At 38.0% G+C, this 18,505-nt stretch overlaps 1 protein-coding gene across 1 annotated transcript in view; it reads left to right on the top strand.

Annotated features, from left to right (window-relative positions):
* Positions 1–18,505, top strand: part of Fshr (follicle stimulating hormone receptor) — a 163,257-nt gene that overhangs the window by 69,350 nt on the left and 75,402 nt on the right. Inside the window, exon 2 of the mRNA XM_005391009.1 lies at positions 12,234–12,305. Within this exon, the coding sequence (XP_005391066.1) occupies positions 12,234–12,305 (72 nt within the window). The remainder of the gene's footprint in view (positions 1–12,233; positions 12,306–18,505) is intronic.

Below are 18,505 nucleotides of genomic sequence, written 5' to 3'. Positions count from 1 at the left end.
AGGATCAAAGATTCAACATTCTTTTTAATTTTTCAGGTTTTGTGTAAATATAATTTTTTTATTTTTGTTAATCATATTTCAATTTTGGGAAACCAGATCATATTATGTTTTTCTTCAGCAGGTGGAACATGTGACCATTAATATTTCAAAAATTATAGAATTAGAAAACTGTGAAAGTAGTTGGCTTTCTGTTACTTGTAAGGATCACAGAAGTCTTTCAGGGTTAAAGATTTTAGTAGTAAAACTTGTTGAGTGTTCTAGAAGTTTTTCCTATTCTATCAAAACTAATCACCAGTTTTTAAAATGTAGGCATACCTAAACAGAAATAAGTGTCAGTAAATTAGAATAATTATAACCTCAAGTAAATGACAGCACAAAAATGGAAGTTTATGGCCAAAAGTTTATGCAGATATGTTGGTTTTGGCCTCTTGGAAATGGAGGATCTTCCTTCAACTTCAGTGTCTATGGAAAGGTACACAAACATCTGTTTCCAGCTTTCTATCATCTTACTATGGCATGTGGGCACATTGTCTAAAATTCTGTTTGTATTATTAGTTTGCTCTCATTTTAAAAACGTTCTGCATATTGGCAAATGCCTACAGGTTGAAGGGATACACTTTCATTTTCAATCATGTAAACATTCCAGCTAATGACATTTAAGAGTATAATGTGACTTAGACTTTGTGGTCCTGGTCATAGATAAACTAAACCAGAGATGCTTCTGTTCTCACCTAATTAATATCTGCAAATGAACCTTCCTAAACCTCCTGAGTCCCCCTCCAGCCCAAACTCTCCATTCTTATTTTCTCTTCAGTTTTCATTGTCCCTCTGAGTGATTCTCCTGGCAAAAGGTCTGCTGCTGGTTTATGCCTTTGGCACCTGCTCTTGAGTAGATTTGGAAGCGCACACCCCAAACTTAGACCTGCATGGCAGGGATAAGGCTGCCCTAGGAGCTGTAGTTACATGAACTTAATTCAGATTAGAAAGTTCTGCTGTCTGTTTGGTCTTGTTCACTCTACATTTGTTCTGTGAGTACTGGTTGTAACCTACCTGTGTGTGTAATTTGTGTTGCCGTTTCAGAAGCATTTATTTGCTTAGGAAACATTGGAGGAAAAATATCCCTAAAATGTTTGTTTTTGTCCAGTGATTTGCTTTAAAATGAGCAAAATGGTAGAGTCAAAAAGAATCTCAAAATCATAGTCTTTGGAAGTATGACAGGTACTTAATTTGCATTTAAGTTGGAGAATGTTTTGAGCCCATTGCAATGTGTTCTTGAAACAGTTTCTCTTAATCAGTAGGTGAACAAAACATGTTAGACTTCCTGTTATTATTTATGTGTTGTGGATTCATGTGGAAGATTTATTCAGCCTTCAGTCAGGTGATATAATATCGTTCCATTTTATTTTGGGATATTAGTAGTTTAGAAAGATCTGTTTAGCTAAAAATCTTTAATGTACAGTAGATATTGTGAAATGGGAAGAAACTTCACAAGGAAAGAGAAACAAGGGTGAGGAAAGGAGAAAAAAGAATGGAAAATATATATATAACTGTTAAGATAGGCATGCTACTAGTTTTGCTTAGTTCATTGAGTAGAAAGGTTTGTGCTAATATTGCTTGGATAATTTTTCGTGCCTATATCTTGTACTCTAAGTAACTACTCTGAAGATAACAATCTGCAATGTATTAAGTATCATTACCCTCCTATTATCTTGTTTTGAAAATTTGTGGTTTTTAAACTTTAAAATAAAAAGATCTTTAGGCAGACAAAATAATAAACCTTTGTATTCCTATTAGATGTTGAACACGTTTTCCATTTTCTTTATCAATAAGCAGTGAGATAATTTCATTCTAAGTGAAAACTGAGGCATTTTTGCCATTTAGTTTTCTCAATAAATAATAAGTGAATATTACTAGTGAGTCTGTCAAATATTCTTGCCGTTCTATACATTTTGAGAAACTTGTTAACATCACAACTAAGGAAATAACAGATTCCATTAAGATTTAGAAAATTCTTTTCCATTTTTCATTTCTTAACTCTTTAAGAAAAACTTATTCTACCCACAGATTTTTTAATTCATTCTCTTTAATTTTTCTCTAAACAGATCTTTTAAAAAATAAGATTACACTCACTGATAACTCTTGATATATAATTGTTTGAATTTGAAAAAAAATACTGGAGCTCACAGTATAAACTTACACTTGTTAAATTTGATTGGTTTAACAAGTTGGCTTTTGAGTAATTTCAACTTTTTGTTCCGCACACAAAAAGTTTCTTATTATGTCTGACAGAAATATCCTTGGGTTTGTAAATCATAGAGGAAAAAAAATTAGGTCATAGGCACAAACCTAACTTTCATGTTCAGTGAATGGATTATACAGCATTCATAAAAATTTACCCTCAATAAGGAGTCTAATCAAATACTTGTATTTTGTAAGGTATTAGTGAATCTTTGAAAATGGTAGAGGACTGCAGTGTGACTTCAGCCAGCTAATCCAGTTGTCAAGTGTTCAGTCACATTCTGCATAGTCCTTTGTGAACTACTATTTTCTGTTGAGTCTTGTTTGCAGAAAAGGACCCTCACTTTTTGTGTACATACATGTATATTTCCTTATGTAATTTAAATAAAATAGATGGTTGCTAGCAGAAATTTAGTTCTACTTTCAAGCATATTCAATGGTTAGACTTCATAGAAATTAGTATATTTAAGAATTTAAAGCTCCTCTACAAATTTTAAAGGTGAGTGGTTCCATTATGATTTGTTTTATAAAATCAAGCAGCATGACCTAGAATGTCAGTCTTCTAATTAAAATGTGTCTATGTTCATGATAATTCCATTCAATGCAGACACGGAAAGGGAACATCCAATCATTAATGGCTGGTTTACTTAAAACAGCAGCCTACCAGAACACTACCTAAACATGGTTGCAGCAACTTTGGAAAGTACCTTGAAGGGTTATGAACTGTATCCAGTTGAGTCTTTGATTAATATCTAAACATCTGCTCTTACATTGGACGCTATCCGTTGGGATTACCTTCTAAGGTTTGGTCACACCAGCAAACTGAGACAGATTTTAATGTAAGTAAGAAATTTATATTAACATTACTCATCTATACAATATTTTAGAAACAGATTTGTTCCTTTTATGTCCACTAGCACCAGTATGGAGATTATGGTGTGATCCGGTCTTTCATGTGTGAAAATTATTACAAATATTCTACTTGTTTTTATATTGAATATCAGGCTTCCCTTGTACAAAATTTTTGCTTATTTTTGCTTTTTACTTTTTTATTTTAAAGAAATTGTACAGAAAAAGAGAACAATAGCAAAATACAAACACAAAGCAAGGACATTAAAAATGATGCAGTGTTTCAAACCAAATGATAGAGATTAACAGTGGTTGTTATATTACATATTGTTATCTTCAGTGAAGCTGCTAAGATTACCAGATGTAAGAATAGAATATTGATCAAATCATTAAAGGGAATAAGAAAATAATAATTTAAAAGAACATTAGAGACAATACATAGTGTCACTAGGCAGGATTGTAGGAACTGACCACTGGATATTACACTGCAAATTGTTGTCATCACATAAGTTGTTCAGACTCCCAGATACAAACATGCAAAACTGGTCAAAATATTAAAAAAAAAAACCTTTTAAACATTAGCTGTTTCCCTCAACAAACCATCAGACACCAACGCTACAGTTATGCCACAGATCCATAATACATAAAATGCCTTAGTACTTTTTTTCTTTCCTCATCCCAGTTGTTCCTTCCTTTGAAAAAATAAGCAAATAAGAAAACCTCATTTCTGTAGTGTTCAGTGGTTACCTGAAGTAATTTTTTTTGACCTTCTAGAACTTAAGTAATTAATATATTACCCATTTTTATTAGTGGCAAAATAATTTCTTAAAATCTAATTCTAAGAGAGGTTCAGCTTCTGCCAAGTGAATCTATCATATTGGATCATCACTTCTGAGAACTACTAAGTTTTTAGTCCTTTTCTAAGCACTTGTATATGTTCTAAAATTTTAGCTATGTTTATAGAACTTAAAAAAATGTTGCATTATCCAAAGTATCAAGTCTTATGGGAGTACTTAAGTTTGTTTTCTTGCTACTTTTATTTTAAAAGTTTAAAAATGTAATAAAACCTATATTTTGTGATTGAAAAAAATTGGTTTGGCTACACTTTGAAACTTGCTTTTCCATATAAATATCAATCAGCTAGTGAATTTACACACACACACACACGCACACATACCCCAAAGCAAGAAGCAACAACAAAACTGTTAGGTGGGTCTTTCATTGGATTTATTTATTAATGTGAATCAAAGCTTTTTTATTTAAAAAAATAAAAGAACAAAAATATTAACAAACACACATACATTTACAAAATAACACAAGAACAATACAAGCAATACTGAACTTCAGACAAGGTGATAGGAAATTAACAATTGTTGTGGTATTACATATTGATTTCTTCAAAGTGGTTACTCAGGAAAACAAATATAGACACCTAAGATTGACCAAATAATTAATCATTAACTGTTCCTTGCTGAGATTTCTCACTTATAAAACAATTTATGAGACTTACTTTGTTCTGTTCGTGCAAGGCTTGTCTTCTATTTCTTTCAATTAAGTATTTGATTATCCTCCACAAATCTTTGACTCATATCTTTTTAGATTAACTACTTGTTATTGTGTAAATTTTATAGGCATTGCAATTGATATACTTTAAAATAATACAGAGTTAGAATACAAGAATCCAAATTATTTTGGGGCACTAATATATCCAGCTAACTCATTATACTTTCTTGCTAGTATTAATAGATATCTCTTAGACTGGTCACAAAATAAAGTTTCTATGTGTGTAGTCAATTGTTTTCTGTGAAAAAAAATAACAAAGTTTCATCAGTAATGTTTACCTTCTTTTACTTTTTCTTCTCTTACTCTGTAGTACAGGTTGTCCAGGACAACTATATAGAAGGGGTAAGGACAAATATTCTTGCCTTGTTCCAGTTTTAAACAGACTGTGTCTAATATTTCAACACTGAATCTGGCATTTATTTTAGTGTTTGATAGATTTTATCCTTTTATCAGATTAAGAGTATTTTACTTTCTCTTTGCTTATCAATGATTTTTCATGGATGGGTAGCAGTTTTTATTAATTCATTTTGTAAGCCTATGAAATAAATCATGTGATTTTCTCTTTTAATTTCTTTGTATAGAAATTTTCTCTGATGACATTTTCTAATATTTAGCAATCTTGAATTTTGGGACAAAGCTAGATGTGTTTTTTTCTTTAGAGTTTATTGAATATATATTGTCATTGTATTATTTTAGATTTTTCATTTACAGTAATAAGTTTGGCCTACATTGTTTCACTCTTTTATGGCACTTGTTAATTTTTGGCGCTGACATTAGACAAACCCCATGAGATGAGTTGGAAAGTATTTCCTCTTTCAGCAGTCACTGGAGTAGCTTCTAAAATATTGGACTTTGCTTTGTCTTTAAAAAGATAGAATTTACTTCTCAAATTATATTATTCTGAACTTATTTATTGGTGGAAAGCTTTTAAGCTACAAATTCAATTATTAATAGTTTTAGGTCCATTCAGTCTTCTATATCTTCATGAGTCAGTTTTAATACTTTTATGTTTTTATGAAAATTATCTGATTTTTCAAATCTAACATTATAAACTATTCTTACAGTTATCTAGTTTAAAACCTGTTTTATCTGTAGTTAAATGCAATTTTCATGACTTTCATTTTCTTCTCCTTCTCTTCCTTCTCTTCTTCCTTCTTTTTCTCCTTTCCTCCTCCTCTTCTGCCTTCTCCTTCTCCTCCTTCTCCTTCTCCTTCTCCTCCTTCTTCTTCTCCTCCTTCTCCTCTTTCTTCTCCTTCTTCTTCCCCTTCTCCCCTTCCCCTCCACCTTCCCCTCCCCCCTTCCCCTCCCCTTTCCCCTTCTTCTTCTTCTCCTTTCCTACTTAAATTGCTTTCCAGGCCTTCTCTTCACTTTGCCCTCTTCCCTAGTACTACCTCCTCTTCCTCTTCCTCCTCCTCCTGCTTTCTCTCGCTCTCCTTTCTTTTCCTTGCACTATATAGACAGATTTCCTTCTATTATTCTTTCCAAAGAATTGCCTTTTAGGCTTGGTGATTCTATTGTTATTTTTAATTTATTTCTCCTCTTTATTATTTCTCCCTATTCTAATTAGATTACTCTCAAGGCAACCTTAAATGTTGCAATGTATTTTAAAGTGATCCATTAGACTTCTACTTACTTTTACTCACTTCCACAAAGAAAATTCATCAAGAAAAATGCCTTTACCTGAGTTTCCAATTAAAGAGAAATCTGCACATGACTTTTAAAATAGTTCACTGGAACAAAATCAGCGAAGTCAGTATGAAAGTTGCAGATGAAAATAAACCTAGTGTGCTAAGTAGAGTTTATAACTTGAAGCAGTAAATTCAAATTTCTTCAAAAAACATTTACATAAATACAGCTTCCTAAGACAATCATCTTTAATGTTAAAATTATGAGTTCTTAAACCCATTACAATAAAACTGTCAATATTGGAAAATACCCTGCTCATTTTGGCAATAAACTAATAGAGAAATTTAACTTTAAAATTGTGAAATTGAAAGTTACTGTAGAAAAAAAAAAAGAAAGTTAGTGTAGATTAAACTTAAACTTTATTTATATAGATGGTTCTTGATTTATATCTCTTTTTTTGTCTACTTTTTTTTTGAGACACGGTCTTGCTATGCAGTTCATGATGCCCTTAAGCTCATTTTGTAGCCCAGGCTGGTCTTGAACTCCGGATGATCCTCCTATCTCAGTCTCCCGGGTGCTGAGATTACAGGTGTGCTCCAACATGCCCGGCTTTGATTTATATCTTAATAAACCATTGTAAGATGAAAAACTAAATCAAAAATCATTTACTATCTCTTATCTACTGGTTAATATTGCTTAACCTATTCTTTCTTAAATATGCTCAGAACACCTTCATCAGCCTGCAGTTCAGCAAAGTCTTCTGACACGAAGTTTATTTTATAATGAATTGTTAACTATCTCATGATTCATTGAATACCTGTGTCAAAAAAACAGAAGAAAAAAGAACATGACTGGCAACACAGTAAAATCAGACATCCACAGACCCAATAAGACATCTGCACTAAACATGTACATCTCTTTTATGTCACTATTCGAACAATACAGTGTAACTATGTACATAACATCTGCATTGTGTTGGGTGTTGTAAACAAGCTAGGGATGATTCATACAGTGGGATATGCATAGGTCATATACAAATACCACACCATTTTATACAAGAGACCTGGGAATTCTTGGATTTTGGTATCCTGGGGAATGAGGTGGGGTGCAACTTCTGAGATCCAATTCCCCGGGCATACCCAGGAACAAGTATGGATGTAGAGTGTCTCTTGCTTACCTCTGGATCATATGGAGGGGTGCTCTCACTTCCGCTGTACAGCATCACAGGAGATCACAACATGTATCACCAGCCCAGGAAAAAATCAAACTTCAAAGTCTGAAGTATGGTTTCTGCTGAATACACACTCCTTTAGCACCATTACAAAGTTGAAAATTCATGAATGAAGCCGCTGTAAGTCAGGGACTGACTGTATATAAACTTGTAAGGTCTCTTGAATGGCTTAGGTTCTCAAGACATCCCTACTGACAGCCTTGTAATACTGAGGTTTCTTATTAAACTGTTTTGAATTTTACTTTCAGTTCTAGCCAGAAATGAAATAAAGAAACACTGACATGTTTTTCCCACACTGCTGGGGAATTAAACATAGGACCTCATATGTGCTAGATGAATGCTCTGTAACAGAACTACAGCCCCAGACCATCTTTTCATTGTGTTTTGAGGCAGGGTCTCACTATGTAGGTCAGGCTGGTCTCAAACTCACAGTGGTCCTCCTGCCTCAGCTTCCTGGAGTGCTGGAATGACAGGTATGTGCCACCATGCCCAGCCTTGAATTATACTTTTCTGTTTCCAAAATCCCATTGTTCTTTTACTACTTTCTTGTACTGGAAACTTAGCTCACTAATGTTCTACTTTTTGTTTCTTTTTTTTTGCGACAATAATTTAAAACTCTAAATTTCTCCTAAGAATCAGTGTAGCTGCATCTCCTAAGTTCACTCTATTGTATTCTTATCAGAGTTTAATCCAAGTGATTCCCAGTTATACTGTAATGTCTTCTTTAACCCTCCTATGATTTTAAAGTGGTTTTATTTTGTTTCTATTTTGCTTTATGGTACACATAGGTTGGTGGAAAGCAGTACGTTATCTCACATCTGATTTCTTAGTGATTTAATTGCATCATTGTCAGAGAAAATTCTCTGTCTTTTGTTAATGTGTTTTGTGATTTAGTTCCTATTCAATGCTTTTTATTTTTCCTTATTGAGCTGAGAAGACGCACCTATCCACTAAGGGACACTAATTTCTTCATTCACCATTCCTTTATGGCTTCTGTGTGCTACTACTGGATTAAATTTTCCTTATTCTCTAAAGGAATTATTTTTCTAAAAGTGTATTAGTAGCTAATTAAATTTGTTCAGAAGTAGGTTTACACTACCCTCACATTTTAATGAAAAAATTCTAGGTACAGTGTATAACTCTAAACTGGCAACTATTTTCTCTAATAATTTTAAAGATGTCTTTACAATGTCTTCTAATTCTTTCTTCTTTGAAGATAATTCTTTCTCTCTGCTACATTTAAAATATGTTCTTCTATTGCTGTACAGTTTTAATTGTGGCAAGGGATTTATTTTTTGCTTCCTTCCCTGAACTTCAGATTTCTAACTCTGAGGATTTATAACTTTCATAAGTTATGAAAATTTTCTAGACGTTGTTCTCCATTTTCCATTCTTTCCTTCTAGAAAGCACATGAAATAATGAAAGAAAGAGAGCAGAAGAAAAAAAGAAGGAAGGAAAGGGGAGATTGAATTGGACACCAGTGTACCAGTTTCACATCAGAAAACAAATCCCAAGTCCAGAAACTCCCCAGGCTACTTTGGCTTCCATTTAATTCTCTGATTTGCGTTCACCATCATTCAGGGTTCCATCTTGCATGCAACTGCTCCTCTTTGGGCCAGTGGCAGTTTTTCACACTTCTCTGCAAGTTCAGCTATGCATATTAAAATAACATTTGTTATGCTATGTGGAAGGCTTCCAGGTAGAAATATCTTCAGATTATCTAGCCCATAATATCTCAGGAAATAGAAATCAAAACTAAATCTTTGGGGGAGAGTTTTAATTGTATTAATAAGTTTGGACCACTAAATGCAGACATGATCCTTGACATTTTTAAGAAATATGTCTGCTTCTAGGTTTGGATCAAAAACAACCACCTAGCTGGTCAATATGAAATTGTAGACAATTACTTGAAGATTTCATTCTCTGTAGATCTCATTAATTAGCATTTACTTTAACATTTCAAACTCCCTTAAAACTCTTAGAACAAGTGGTTTAAGGCAATTTTATTATTCACTTTTATTGGTTTGCTTTCACCGTTCCCATTTTTCCTGTCTCGTGATCAATGGGAACAAAAGGAGCACACATATGTGAGCTAAGTAAAGTGAGGGCCGTGAAGGTAGGTGCGCTAACCCTGATTGTTTCAAATGTGCACTGTAGAAGCAGGTACTCCTCCAGATCATTGTATCTAATGCCAAATGAGACCACATTCATTAAAATGGTTTTATAGAGATTATGCTTTTAGTATGACCTGGAAGTTTTGAGACCCAGGATGAAAAGCTGAGCTTCCTTTTATATTGTTTGAGTACTTTGTCATTTTTCTCATTTTTGTGCTTGAGTAACACTGACAGTTACACCAACTATAGCCCACAGCTGGGTTGTACAGTCTCGAGGTTTCTGGTTTTGCTTTCCCGAGAAGAATATAAACACTTCTAGAAGAGAACCACACACTGGACTCCTGTCTCGCAAGTCTTCATCATAGAGCACGTGCACATGGTAGCCAAATGCACACAAAGGAAGGTACAAGGCCTGCTCCCCTCGGTAGCAGCTCTATCTGACACACATTTCCCTAGGACCTATATGTGATAGGAGATGGAAGCAATGCATGTTTATGAAATCCTCCAAGTCCACAGTGTCTAATTACAGACCCTGCTCACAGACCGCCTTGTGGAAGAAAGGGTTAGAGTGGGAGGAAACCTGAATTCCTATTAATTATTGCAAGGCAAGAAAAAGTCAGAGGGAAGAGGAGCAGGGAATGAGTACATTGTAGTGATTCCTACTATAATTTTGCTCGCTTACCTAGAATTTCGTGACTGCCCCACAGCTGGCATTAAGTTACTCAGCAAGCGGCCTGTGTCGGGCACTGTCCCAGGCATTTCATGTACAGCAGTAACAGCACAGATAAATATTCCCGCCCTCTTGGAGCTTACGGGAGGAGATAAATAAATGCAGAGCACGCAGATAAATAAATAAATAAATGTAGACTTACAGCGCGTCAGCGGTGTGATGAAGAAAAACAGAGGCAGCAAAGAGGTCCAGGGCTTGTGTTGGGAGAGTGTCATTTTCAATAGTGCGGCCCGGAGAGCCTCGCTGAGAGTGACATTTGACCAACAAGACCTGAGTGAGTGAGTCATGAGGATGCCCAGGCCAGGAACGGAAAGTGGAGAGAATGGAAAACGCAGAGTGAGCGGACCCGGAGGAACCTGGGCTGGCCCAGGAATAGCAAGCGGGCCCCAGGACAGGAATGGGATGGGGGCGGGACTCTGTGGAGGTGGGTTTGATGTCTGTGTCCTGGAAAGGATGCTCTCACCATCACACGCCACGCCTCTTGTTAGAAGTTAGAAACTGCTTGTGAGAAGCTGAATCTAAGAAAGTTATTTAAAGTCTGCATTTTTCCTTCTTGCAGTTTTTTATGGGTACATGTTTGTAGTACAGAATGATTACTTTTCTCTTGGGGAGTCAGTCCATGTACATAATGCACCTTAATTTTGGGGGACCTCTTTCCCTCCCCACTCCCCACTTGCTCCTCTGTGGTCTCTTTCCTTTTTGCAAAAGATCTACCTCCCTATGTCCTATTATCCATCTTTTCTTTTCTTCTTTATTTATGTTTTGGGTTTCCTGTATAAAAGAAATCATGTGATACCTAAGCTTATGTGTCTGATTTAATTCACTCAACATTATGGGCTCAAGGTGCATCTGTTTTCCTACAAAGGGCTCAAATTTTTCTTTCTTTACAGCAGAGTAGTACTCCATTGTGTGTAAATACTACATTTTCGTTACCCATTCATCTGCTGATGGCCATTTAGTCCACTTCCAAGGCTTAGCCTTTATGAATTGCGCTGCTGTAAACATTAGAGTGAATTACACTGTTTTTTCCAAACTTCAAAAACCCTGAGAGCAGAGGGCCTATAGGAATAGAGAGCTCCTGGGGGACACTGGAGCCTCCGTGAATAGTTCGAATTTTCCCCGGAGCGAGATGAAGAGCCACTGGAGGAGCTTTGCAGCAGGGATGCGTAATTGACACAAGCACTGCAAACAGAAAATGGCAAAAGCTGGAAGTCAGTGAGGCTAAAAGAGGGTTTCTTTAAGGGAGAAATTAAGGCGTGTTTTTATATTAGTGGGAAGAAATCATAGAAGGAAGTAGATGAATGAAATATATGCACAGGGGAGAGAAATGGGAGTGGCTCTTAGACTAGGAGAGAGGCAAAGGGGTGCAGGGAGAGTAGGGGGACCCAGGCCCTGACGGGACCCCACGCAGCTCACACGCGGACCCAGGAGCAGAGCTGGGTGCAGCAAGAGCCTGGGAAGGGGCAGGCAGTAGCCAGCCACATGGGAGCTTAGAGAAGCTGTCTTCTCGCGGCTTCACCTACCCTTGCGAGTGGGGTCCGCGGGCAGCTGAGCAGGGTGCGGAGGAGAAGAAGCGGCCTCCGAGGGGCTATGGGAAACCACGGGGCCGCTAGCAAGGCTCACAGCCCTTGTTTCTGCCGTGTGACCCTGGGTCAGTTTTTCTCTCTTCCTAAGCCCGTTTCCTCACAGAAAATGGGGGAAGTAATATCAACAATCTCGCTGCTTTGTGGTGAGGATGAAGAAGAGCTCGGAAAAGCAATTCCCACCGTTGCCATTATGCCAGGCACTTACTACATGTGTGCTCTTAGCTGGGTCATGTGTTAGGCACTCAGTTATTTATTAATGCGTAGATTGTGATGTGTTATCTCTGCTCTCTTTTCAGGAGGTTTGTCCTCACCAAGCTTCGGATCATCCCGAAAGGAGCCTTTTCAGGATTTGGGGACTTGGAGAAAATGTATGTACCCGACATGACGCTCGCGAACGCCTCGGTAGGCTCCAGAGAGGATTTCAGGCCTCATCTAGAATGACGTTTGTGCAGGTGGCCAGTACAGCCGCGGGCACATTAAACCAACTGTGGATTGAAAGTATTTGGAGGACATGGTCTCCTGAGCATGTACAGAGGTTTTGTAATTATTCCTTTAAAATTCAGTATAACCGTTATTCCCGTAGATTTACAAAGTACTTAGTCATGACAAATAATTTAGAGATGATGTGTATGAGAGTATATGTGAGGGTATGGGAGGGTATGGACAGGTTATATGCAAACACTTCACCAATTTATGTGAGGACTTGAGCAACTGCCAATTTTGGTATCTGAGTAGGGTTTACAGGGACAACTATTCTTCGAAGTTAAACTGTTATGCCAAGCAAATCTTTTGTGTTTCCTCCCTTTTTACTTTTTCTATGATTCTTGAAACACAGTGCAGAATCATTCTGAGTCTGGCTGTTGAAATTAGCAGAAGTTCAAGACAAGCTGTCCTCACTTGTGCGTTGTTTAAAACATTGCTCCCAAAGTTTCTGGGAATAGAACTTTCAGAAACTGAGGGCTATTTTTTCCTGATTACAAACTTTTGGTTTCAGAAATATTTTTCACTATTTTTGGATATATTTTAATTGACATCAGGACCCAGCGTTTGCGTTTAGAGATTCCCTGGACTTTTTCCCCCCAAACCAAGCATACAAACCAAGGGTCAAAGGCACACAAACAATTACAAGGGTCAGGTGAGTTTACAGCGCCAACTGATTTCTTTTGAAAAGAGCAAATTCTTTTCACCACTGCAACTTTTTATGGGGCTGGTCTAATTTGGGCTTGCCCAAATAGGGTTTTTCTCTAAGTGGGGTATAGTAGTGAAAAAGAGAGTAAATCCCCCTAATCTTACAGTACCCTGCCATCTCTCTGGGGACTTTCACTCCCGCCCCAGACATTAGCACAGAGCAGGCATGTGCTCCGCACTGGCTCAGCCAGGATTCCGGATGTGAATGACAAGAAGGGCACCCATAGACCAAATATTCAGAAAAAAATAATTTCTCATTGTCATTGTTTGTTGTTGTTCTAAGATGCAAACAATTCTCAGGTTTGTATGTTCCTCCTTATTGAAGCTGTTGGATTTTTCTTATTTCTTTTACACCCCCCCCCCACCAAGAGTATTACTTGCTGAGGTCTGGTGAAGTGAGAAAGGATTCCATTAACAAAAGGAACACCAACTCCAGAGGTGGCGACGCATTACAGCAATTACACCACCTGCTTCGGTGAGAGCGATCAGAAGCCTGAGTCTTGGTGTTAGCTTTAATATAAAGTCACTGTGTCACCCTGATTGTATCACCTGGTATTCAGGGCCCTGGCTCCCTCACCTGTGTGTTAAGAGAGAATTTTAAAGGAGTGCTTCACTGGTCTTGCATTTCTATCTCCGAGTTGGATAAGAGCCTCTTTGAGGCACGCTATTCTCCAAGATTTACCTTGTTGAGGACACTCAATAGTCACTGAGATCGTAAGGCAGGGCACTCACCTGAACACAGATCACCAAAGAAGCCTTAGGGCCAGAGCTCTTTGGGATCAAGGCAGAGTCCCAGGTGGAATAGCCATTGTGCTGCTGGGAGCTAACTAGACCGGATGAGTACGAGCACTACCCCTGTGTCCCCAAACATCCCATATTGCATAGTAATATATTCTAAAGACAGAAATATCGGGTATCAAGCCAGGCGTGATGGCGCACACTTGTAATTCCAGCACTGGGGAGGCTGAGGCAGGAGGATCATCACGAGTTTGAGACCAGCGTGGGCTACAAAGTGAGCTCAAGGCCAGCCTGAACTGCATAGCGAGACCTTGTCTCAAAAAGACCAAAAAAAAAAAAAAAAAAAAAAAAGACAAAGAAATATCGGATATCACAAATAATTCACCTAAATCATATCCAGTCTGGAGAGTGGGCTGGTGCCTGTGGGTAACTCCAATCGCAGGAGCCCTCCCTAGGGTGGGCTTTGTGGCTCTCGGTGTTGAGCGGACCTGAGGCGGGGCTTGCCCATTTCTACCTCGCGTCACGACTAATCGGCCTTTACCCGTGCAAGGAGATGTCACAAACAAAATGAATCTTCCTTCCTAACGTTTTCTGTGTCCTAAAGCGTTCCCAAGCAAAGGGCCTGGAGCGGAACGGAGCCCTGAAGACCCGGCGCCCCTCCCCCTCCCCCTCACTGCCTTGTTCTCCGTCACCAAGCTCTCCTCTCCTTTCCAGACCTAAGCTTTGCTGATGTTCTTCCTCCACTCTGCAACGCATTTGCTGAACTACTAACACTGACCTCATCCTCAGTGCCTCCCTTTCCACAGAGGAGTCTCTGTCATTCATCCAGCACAAGCGAGTAGGTTCGCCCACCCTTATTAAAAGAAGAATAAGGAAAATCTCTCAGTGCAAAGCCCCCCTTCCGTCTGTGCTGTCTGTTCTCCAGTTCCCGTCAAAGCCCTCTTTTGAAAGCGTGGCCTGTGTTCGCCAACCCCCTGACCTGCCAGCCCCTCCTCAGACTGTGCCGTTTGCTACTTGGCTATAAATTCTTCAACCTTATTAAGTTATTCTGTCAAAGGTCCAAACAACACTAGGGTTGCCAAGCCTAATGATTTCTACAGGGAGGATGAAAGCAAGTGATAAATGTAACAGGCTTCCATCCGTGCCTGGCACACAAGTAAGTCCTCAATAAATGTTAACTACAGCGATAATAATTGTAATGAGGACGGCAATAATAGAACTCCTGCCAGTACAAATTCTACTCATTTTCACGTCATTTCAACTCTAGGAACTCTGCTAACCATACAGAGCCCAGAGACCTTTCTCTTCTGCATGACAGCAGGGCCCCTTCCTGCAGGTATTAGTTGTTTGCCCAAATTACCAACATTTAGCTTCTGTTTTACCCCCAGCGACAGCTTCAGTTTTGTTTGTGGATCTTTTCTGTCTCGTGTCAAGTCCACAGCTGAGGTAGGTGTTTCCAGGTCTAAGGATGGAGCCCGGAACTCAGGCAAAGTCACTCTGAATGTTGCATTCTCTTAGCTACCATAGTAATTCTGGGAATGCTGGTGTGAGCTCAGTAAATCAGAGTAAATTGTAAGATCTCATGGGATTTAGCAAGGAAAAGGTCAGCTCCTCCTTTCTTTACAGAACCCAAAGAAAGAGGTGAACCCCAGGGCCTCTTGCCACCCAGAGCTGGAGCTGAGTGGTGAAACTGACATGGGAAGGGAAATCAGAGACAGGGAAAGGCCGGGGATATAGCTCAGTGGCGCAGCGCCTGCCTGACAAGCGTGAGGCCCTGAGTTCAATTCCTGGTACTAAAAAAAGAGAGAGAGAGAGAGAAAGGGAGAAAGCTGGGTTCTGACCACACGGATAGCCAAGTAGAGCAGTTTCTAAAGCCATTCTTCCTCACAGATCACCAAGTTAAATGAACCAAAGAATTCTTCTCTTTAAGCCTGTGGGGAGATTATTTTCTTTTGCTTCCCATATCAGAATCCTAATCAATATAATGTTCATATCATTTATTGTGTATACATCTTCTTGTGAATTTTTGTCTTGTGTTATGTTTTAATTATATCTATGTAATTGCCTTCATCATAGTAGATTCTCATATGCCCATGAGTGCCTATATTATTATCATTCCTATTATTTAGTATATTCTACCCATACTTACATATCTTGTTTCCCCTATAATTATATTTCTTAATTTATTTTATTTATCCACTCATATATTTATCATATGTACCTGATTCAAGGCTGTATGAATGAATTCAATTCAGTTGTATGGATTCGATGCTGAGTTAAAAACAAACATATCCTTGTCTCATGGAATTTATAGTTCAACAGGGTTGTTAGGAGTTATCACATACATAAATGGGTAACTGATGGGTAGAGATATTCCAGAATAGAACATACTTCATCTGCATGGAATTAGACTAGTTTGCTTAGATTCTGAGATCCTTTCCCTCTGATCACCTCTCTCATCTGTAGAAGTGGTAAGAATATGACTTATTTCAGAGGGTCACTAAGGACCTTAAACGCAGTTTCAGCTTCTGACATATGAGCATTGATGAGGTTGGTTCCTCCCGCTCTTAGAATAGTTGAAAGTACTGCCCCAGCCCTAAAGATGAGTTCTCCTCCTCTGTTAACTCAGCTGTCTTCTAATTCTATCAGAAATTAACAAGGACAGAGTTTCTTTGGTTGAACCTGGGACAGAAGCATCTCCACCACAAATGAACTGGGCTCTGTTCATATTTCAGCTTTCACCAGCAGCAGTAACTCAAACCTCCTTACTCTTCATCGCTTTGGGACTTGCTGGGGAAAGAAGGGAATCATTAAACTCTCTGCAAAGTGAAGTGGCTTTGCAAAGTGCACTGTAAACTGTTTACATTGTCTTTAATTACTTCGGAGCCATATGTCAGCTTGGTATAAAGTGTGAAGATTACACTGAGTAGAGTGGGGGGAGTAGGTGACAATGTGGTGATTTATGGTAACTAGAAAAATTATGTATGGAAATGAGTACAATTTAAAAACACATCTACGTGCTATTATAACACTGGAGGGGGAAGAAAAGCCAGTTTATAACAAAATATCTTTGAAAATAGGAGCATGATGAATATGTAAATGAGACCAATCAACATCAGCTGAGATATGGTATATGCAGATTAGACGGCAGTGAGCCAAAATGCGAAATAGCTCCCCAACCATAAATGTGAACCATATAAAATTCATTTGAAATATTCATGATAACATAAGGACAAAAAATATAATCAAGTGATTTATTTGCATATAAAAATAAGAACATTAGTCTGACACTCCAGCCTCCACTTCCAGATCACCGGGGAAAGTTGACTTCACTGGAAATTTTAGAGGAAGAGATTTATTAAATGAGAACTATGGCAAGCACACTAAAATCGTTGCAGATTCTCCCAAAACTTAGTATTTTGGGTCCACTCAGTAAAGATAAAAACAAGTAAATAAGCTAACTCTAACAGGGCTAGAAAATTTGAGCTCCAATCAGCTCCTTGAGCACTTCCTTGTTAGATGACTTTGAGTCCCATCTACCCAACTTCTGTGACTCAGTCTTCCTGGGCAACGGAACCTAGAGTGCCAATTCCTAGAATAGAGCAAGAGCTCTAGAAGCTTCTGTGGAAAAAAAAAGGTAGTGTTCACTGGTTAGACTCTGGGGAAAGGGAATATAAATCCCTGGACATAACTAGGATAATGAAGTTCTGCAGTTCTCATCTTAGGTCACACTTGAGCATTGCCAGCAGAGCTTTTAAAATAATCCGTATGCTTAAATGTCATACCCAGGGATTATATTCCATCTCTAAGGGTGGGCATGAGCAGTAATGATGTTTAAAGCTTCTTTGATGATTCTAATGTACATGTACAGTTGAAAACCACTTAGACAGATTATGATCTGGATCCAGTTTGTACCAGGAATATTTATGAATGAACACAGTGTGTCAATGTGACGTGGGCAGAGCAGACCCAGAAAGAGGAGGTTGGCAGGACATGAAAAGGAATTAAGGTTATGTGAGCAGGAGTTAAGGTTGTACCTTACATGTCTGAGAGACAACTCTGAGTCTCGCAGTGTGATGGGAATTAAATGGGATGCGTTGAACAACAAAATTGAATGATTTGATTTGCATTTTTGTTAAAGACTGCTCACACTTAGATTTTTTTTCGGGGGGGGGGCTCTTTTTGAGACAGGGTTTCACTATGCAGTTCAGGCTGGGCTTGAGCTCACTTTGTAGCCCAGGCTGGTCTCAAACTCGCAATGATCCTCCTGCCTCAGCCTCCAGAGTTCTGGGATTATAGGGGTGTGCCACCACACCTGGCCTAGATTTTTATTTACTAATACTGTAAAAGATTTTTGTGTCCATATTCAAAGAAATGTTGATATACTTTCATAATTTATTTGGCTTTGTTTTACTAGTGGTATAAAATTAACTAGGGAAAACTCCTTTGTTTGTATTCTGAAAGAATTTGTTGTAAAGAATTTAATAGAGGAAGAATCATGTTTATCCACAAATGTTGCCAAATCAACTGGGCATCTGTAGGTGAGAAAAATGTGAAAACAAAAATTAATTCTAAAGCAATCACACACTTAAATTTAAAAGATTAAACTTTTAGAAAATAATCAAAAATTTTCAATTGAGAT

Source organism: Chinchilla lanigera, unplaced genomic scaffold (assembly GCF_000276665.1).
Source record: "Chinchilla lanigera isolate Chin_1 unplaced genomic scaffold, ChiLan1.0 scaffold00040, whole genome shotgun sequence".
Lineage (NCBI taxonomy): Eukaryota > Metazoa > Chordata > Mammalia > Rodentia > Chinchillidae > Chinchilla > Chinchilla lanigera.
This window is presented reverse-complemented; position numbering and strand designations above follow the sequence as displayed.